General features: G+C 41.8%; 1 protein-coding gene across 1 annotated transcript; it reads right to left on the bottom strand.

The window, feature by feature from the left end:
- Positions 1-5417: 5417 nt before the first annotated feature.
- LOC133307495 (uncharacterized) lies at positions 5418-5804 on the bottom strand. The gene has a single exon (XM_061508005.1). It carries the CDS (start codon positions 5802-5804, stop codon positions 5418-5420), a length of 387 nt encoding a protein of 128 aa, XP_061363989.1.
- Positions 5805-6029: the final 225 nt, after the last annotated feature.

Genomic DNA, 6029 nt, shown 5'->3' on the forward strand with positions numbered 1-6029 from the left:
ACCCTATGATATGTATATGCTAAGAAAAGGCTTACATTAAATGGGAAATCATATATTAAGGGGGAGTATAAAACATTTGATTATTTTGATGCTAGCCTCATTTCTCAATTCTGTGTTCGTCATCATCAAAAAGGGGAAGAATGTTGAACCTCAAGGGTACATAAAAGGTAATAGATTGAGTTTTGATGATAACAAAGCACAACATGGCATAAGAAGCAAGGTAAACATGGAAGACATGAAGCAATATTGTAAGATGCTCCAACAAGTCCCGAATGATGTTATAAGACCAAGGCAGTATGCAAAAGATCACGTAAAAGTAAAAAAAAAAAAAGTCAAACATGAACTCAAAGCTTAAACAATTAAAAAGAAGACCAAAAGGAGCAATTTTTGAAGATTGAAGATTTCAAGTCAAGATGAAGTCCTATATAGTTATATAACATAGACTTGAATGAGAAAATACTGAGAATGATGACTCAATGATCTCTCATAGCAATTGAATACATAAAAGCTGTTAAAAGTGTTAAAACATGCATAAAAGGAGCTACATAGTTAAATCATATATATAAGGTTGCCCACACATGAAATCATTTAAGAAGGATTTAGATCTAAGATTGCATAAATAAGTGTTTATGCACTAGATTTACCTTAAGCAAAATAGGGGATTTACCCGAGTAAAAGATTTACTCTCATAAGGTTAGTAATTTACTCGAGTAAAAGTTGATGAATAATGTACTCGAGTAAATATTGTGGCTTACTGCTTGGTCGAACCGAGAGCTGCTCAGGGATATTTTTAAGGAGCAATAATACAGAGTGATAATCGAGATTGCAAACAGGAGCAATCTACTCTGACGGAGAGCAACCCTCTTCGACTATACGCAAGCGTACGTGTCAAGCAATACAGGGTATTGTTAGCCCCAGATTTATCATCCTCAGTGAGCAGTTGTGAAGAAGGAATCGTTCAGGGAAACTTAATTCTTAGAAAAATGAAAGGAAAGTAGTTATTCTCAACCAAGCTTCACAAGGAGCAATCTCTGGCCAGCTAGTTAAACAGTGTTAACCATTCTGAACTAGATGAGAGTAGTGAATAACTTAGCATAGTCATCGAATATCAAGGCAGTAAACTAAAGTAACTTAACAGAAATTCGTGAAGTGATTATAAAAGCAACAATAGATAAGCACATTTTGGTTGTCGTGAAGAAAGTTATAACAAAAGTTTGATGTGGGATTGAGTTTAGAAAGAGTCAAGTAGGTGTTTCGGGTTCCATATTTTCATCCCTTTGGTTAACCCTGCTTGGTAGCATATTTTAAAAATGGATTCTGCTCCTTTCGTCATTTTGCCACAAGTAAGTAAAAAAGCAAGGCCTTACTCTCCACATTACTCCGTAGAACTTAGAGTTAAATGCAAGGAAACCATGCTGCCTTCTCAAAAGAGCCTGTATTTACATGGCAGTGTTCTTCGTTCCAGGTGTTCCTCCCTCCTTTCTTCAGGCTGAACTACTCCAAGATCTTGAGACTACTCCGCACGCCCTTGTCAGTGTTTCATCGACTGAGTGGTCCCGGGATGAGGTTGCCAGCCCAAAGGGTTTTACAGAATCAATATATTAAACCAAAGAATAGCTCAAAATTCATTCATAAAATATGTGTTCCTTACAAAGTTATCTTAAGACAAAAAGGATTACTTCTATGGAACCCTCACCTACTTAGAGGAAGTTAGCTCCTAGCGAGCATTACAAAAGAAAAATATCAGGAAAAATAAAATGGTAAGCCCTCCAATGATGTCTATCTCTCTCTCATGAAGGTTGATTCTTCCTTTTATAGAGTTCTTCTGTCAGATCCTCATCGTCCCTTTCATCAAGGGCTGTGCCTTCTTCAAATCCTCTCCAATAGCCGGTCTGCTCTCTGCCAGCTCAGCTCTGCATGGCAGTGGTCCCCCTTGCTTTTGGTGCTTTTTCTCGGGTGAGAATTTCATAATCAGGGAGACACCTCCACCTTCTCTGCTGTGGCTGACGTGGAGGCTCCTGATTGCTGCCTTTAACTGCTTTTGTACTGTAGCAGGCTTTTATGCTCCCTCCTGCGCAACATTCTTCCTTCTTTTCCTTAATGTGTGGGCCCTTCTGTTAGGTCTAAGGTTTCCTGATCAAAACAAATCAACCCAATAATCATATGTGAAAAAGATAATGTCAATTTGCTCCAGGCCTACTCTAATTCCCATTTCAAGTATTCCTCTGGTCCACTTTTCAAGACAATTGCTCTTCATGGAAAAAGAAGGTTAAAGAGAGTGATTTGTGACACAAACAGGGGTTTTGTGGAGTGATATATACTTAATGGACCTCAACTTTTGAGGACCATCAATACCCCAAAACTAAACATTACTCGTCCCGAGTAATCCCGCACTACTTACAATCTTCTTGTGTTAGGTTAATGCTCCTCGAGACTACTGATGAAAAGTTAGACATGACTTCTTCCATTGCTTCATTGGAGCACCCATCTAAGTTATAAGGTTCACCAGCTTTATTCAGTGTGTGTGTGACCTCTTCCACTCTTTCAGTCAGTTTCTCACTGAGTTGCTTCAGGAATGAGCTCTTTGCTTAATTTCTTCTCTTGCTTCTTAGCTCCCCTCTTTTTTTCTCAGGTCTTTTGGCTGGAAGTCAACTACCCTTGTCTTTGCATAGGGCTGACCTTCAACAGTGTGCTCTTTGAGCGGCTCTTGCTCCTAGCTTTTGATGACTTGGGCCCTTTTGGGCACAATTTGGGAACAAGGGAGCTGAACCTTTTTTTTTTTTATAAACCAAACAGGGGTGGAGCAAGTTCTTTAAATAAAATGAAGTTCCTTCCTTTTAGAAACTTCGTGAGTCCCGTGAATGATAGAGTATCAGATTCTTGAGTGGTGCTTTTGTGCTTGGTGTTGCTCCAAATCAGATAGGTACTCTATGTTGCTTGTCAGAAACTGTGAATTCCTTAAAGCATCTCAAGGAGCAAAAACCTAAACAGCAAGAGCAATTGGGTAAATCAGGATACTCAGGACAGTAAACTTGAGAGAAAAACATTTTTGGAAAACAAGTAAATCAGGGTGGCGAATCCCTGGTACACCGTAGAGGTTGTTATCTAGGAGCAGATTGGTCAAACATATTCCACTTCAAACATTCAGGCATTCATTCAAAAAGATTTAATCGAGTTAAAAGAATAGAGAACGAATGAACCTGGGGTCACCGTAGTGACCCTTATTGCTCCCTAGCTCCTTGGTCTGCTCCTCTGTGGGGAGCATTTGTCACTGCTTCTGGAGGCAAGATGTTTGGAAATGGTGGATATTATGTCTATCCTTTGAATTTTTCGCCCCAGTTACTGGCGAAGACTTGATCACGAGCCTTGAAGTACATCCAGAGTTGAATTTCTTCTTCTTTGTTCTTCATTAACTCATCTTTTAGGAGATTAATTTCTTCCTTCCTGCCAGTTTTGTCTTCTTCATGGGCATGTTCTCTTTCTTCCATCTTCTTTTTCAGCGAGTCCACTGCTTTTACCAAATCCATTACCTTCTTTTGTAAGCTTGAAGATCCTTCCCCTTCCTCGAGCTTTCTTTTCTACGGCAGCAGTTCAACATTTTTTATCTGGGCCAGCTCTTTCTGCAGGCCTCTCTTTTCTGCTTCAGTGTGCAAGTGGGCTTCTTTCAAAGCTTGTAGCTCATTTCCAAGTGTGTCTTCTATGGCATGCACCTGAACTGCTAGAAGGTCTCCACCGAGCCCGAACAGAGTTTGAAACATAGTCGTGTCATTTGTTTCAACCAAGAACTGTTTTCTTACCTTGCTCGCAGTAGCTCTCTTAAAGGGGAGTTTCTCCCTTCTTTGAGTCTTCCAGGGTTCTTCACTTTTCACACTGCCCGACACCTCCATTCTTTCTTCTTCTTCCTCTTCTCCCTTCTCTTTTTTTTCTTCCTCTTTCTCACTCTCCATTCCTTCGTTTTCCCTGATTCTTCTCAGTGTGGACTGATCAATGTCCGATCCTTCTGGGATAGTCTCTTCCTCAATCGGACTAGTGGGCTTCAGACCAGCCCTTTTACACATTTCAGTAACGAGACAGGGGAAAAAGAATGGAGAGTTCTTTGGTGCATTCGCCACCAATTGTCTGTACACTATTCTTCCAACATCGAACTTTTTCCTGGTCAAGATGCAGAAAACCAGCACTGCTCTTTCCCAGTTTACTCTGGAGTCATTGCTCACAAGCATCAGACGGGAGTTTATAAAATGCATCCATACCTTTGCTTCGAACTTGAGGTACCTCCTAAGGACAGACTCCTTGGCTCCCCAAGTTGCTCCTTCTGAGCCTATTTCCTGAAGCACTTCCCCAGTTATGGCTTCATCTCCTCGGTCAGCACAATATTTTTCAAACTCGTCCTGATCAGTGGGGACTGAAGCTGTGTTGTATGCTCCATTAATCTCCTCAGGGGAGAAGTCCACCTCTACTCCACTAATAATGAGCTTGGGAAGCTCTTCCTTCCTCACCTCCTCTAAAAATGCAGTTACAAACTCAGTGCGAGCTCTTGTAGGAGGTTCGACGAACAGTTCCCAGTCCAGTGTTGTTATGTCCTCTTCCATCCATCGTTCGATCTCTCCATGCTTGGAGCTGTTGAGAATGATGCCCCTTTCCGGCATGATCGTACGGTCATTTGTCGTTTGGACAGCTTTGAGCTTTTGCCCTCCTCGAGTTCTCTTGCAAGAGGAGGCAACAACAGGCATAATGGTTTTCTGGTGCGTCATAGTGTAAAGCTCTGAGTCAGGGAGATGGAGTGAGTAGTAAAGGTTTGGTCTTTGTAGTTTGAAGGGGAATAAAGTGTGAGAAGGGGATGATGGTCCCTGTGTTAACTTATAAGGAAATGAAGGAAGGGATGAGAGGGTTTGAAATGCTCTTTGTGGGTAAGGAGTGGTGATCGTGGGCTATGATGAGTAGTGGATAGGTGGGGTGTCTGCTGTGCTTTAAGACGTGTGGGAAAAGTAACTGTCCTCTCTGCTCTGACGGTTACTCCTTTTTAAAAATTGTCGTTTCTTTTGATTGGAGGGTTGCGACAGCTGCCTTCTTCTGTTGATTGGAGGGGTGTGACAGTTGCGACGTGGGTATCATGGAGTTGTTTTTTTTTTTTATGTGTAGCCCATTGCAGACCCTTGGATCAAAGGGGCCAGTAGGAGCAGCCCAACTAAAATTTGGGCTCAAATAGAGGAATCAAATTCTAAGTAATGGTTGCTCCATGTCTTCTATCTTTGGGATCAGGTTGCTCAAGAGCAACCCCAAAACTAGCCTCCTGCCATGGTTAGCACAATAAAACTTTTTTTTTCTTAAACACGAATAACATAATCATAAAAATAAATCTAGGTTGTCTCCCAGTAGCGCTTCGTTTATAGTCCTAGCTCGACTTGTTGCTCCCTTGTTCAAACTTCAACTGGGTCAGTGAGATGAGAAGTCAGCTCCTCATGCTCATTGGTCCCCCTGTTGTATTTTTTTAGTCTGTGTCCATTTACTCTGTACGTTGCTCCAGATGTCTCATGAGCAATGGTAAATGCTCCATTGGGGAGTGCTTCAGTGATCTCATAAGGACCTTCCCATCTTGATTTCAACTTTCCAGGAAACAATTTCAATCTGGATTGATATAACAGCACCTTGTCCCCAACTCCTAGTTCCTTCTTGATCAGCTTTTTATCGTGCCACCTTTTCATCTGCTCCTTGTAGAGGTTGGCGTTTTCATATGCCTCGCTCCAGAATTCTTCCAATTCAACCAATTGAAGCAACCTCTTTTCCCCAGCCATTCTGGCATCCATGTTCAGCAAAGTGATCGCCCAGAATGCTTTGTGTTGGAGTTCCAAAGGCAAATGGCAAGCCTTTCCGAATACCAATTTGTAGGGGGAGCAGCCAATAGGCGTTCGGTAAGCTGTTCGATACGCCCATAGGGAGTCATCCAGTTTGTTGGACCAATCCTTTCTACCTGGGTTCACCACCTTTTCCAGTATCCTTTTTATTTCCCTGTTGGACACCTCCACCTGCCC

This window comes from Gastrolobium bilobum, unplaced genomic scaffold, assembly GCF_033153095.1.
Source record: "Gastrolobium bilobum isolate Gb01-03AN ecotype WA unplaced genomic scaffold, APGP_CSIRO_Gbil_v1 utg362, whole genome shotgun sequence".
NCBI classification, from domain to species: Eukaryota; Viridiplantae; Streptophyta; class Magnoliopsida; order Fabales; family Fabaceae; genus Gastrolobium; species Gastrolobium bilobum.

Coding starts and splice junctions, on each gene's coding strand:
- LOC133307495 (XM_061508005.1), bottom strand. CDS start 5,804: ATGGATGCCAGAATGGCTGGGGAAAAGAGGTTGCTTCAATTGGTTGAA.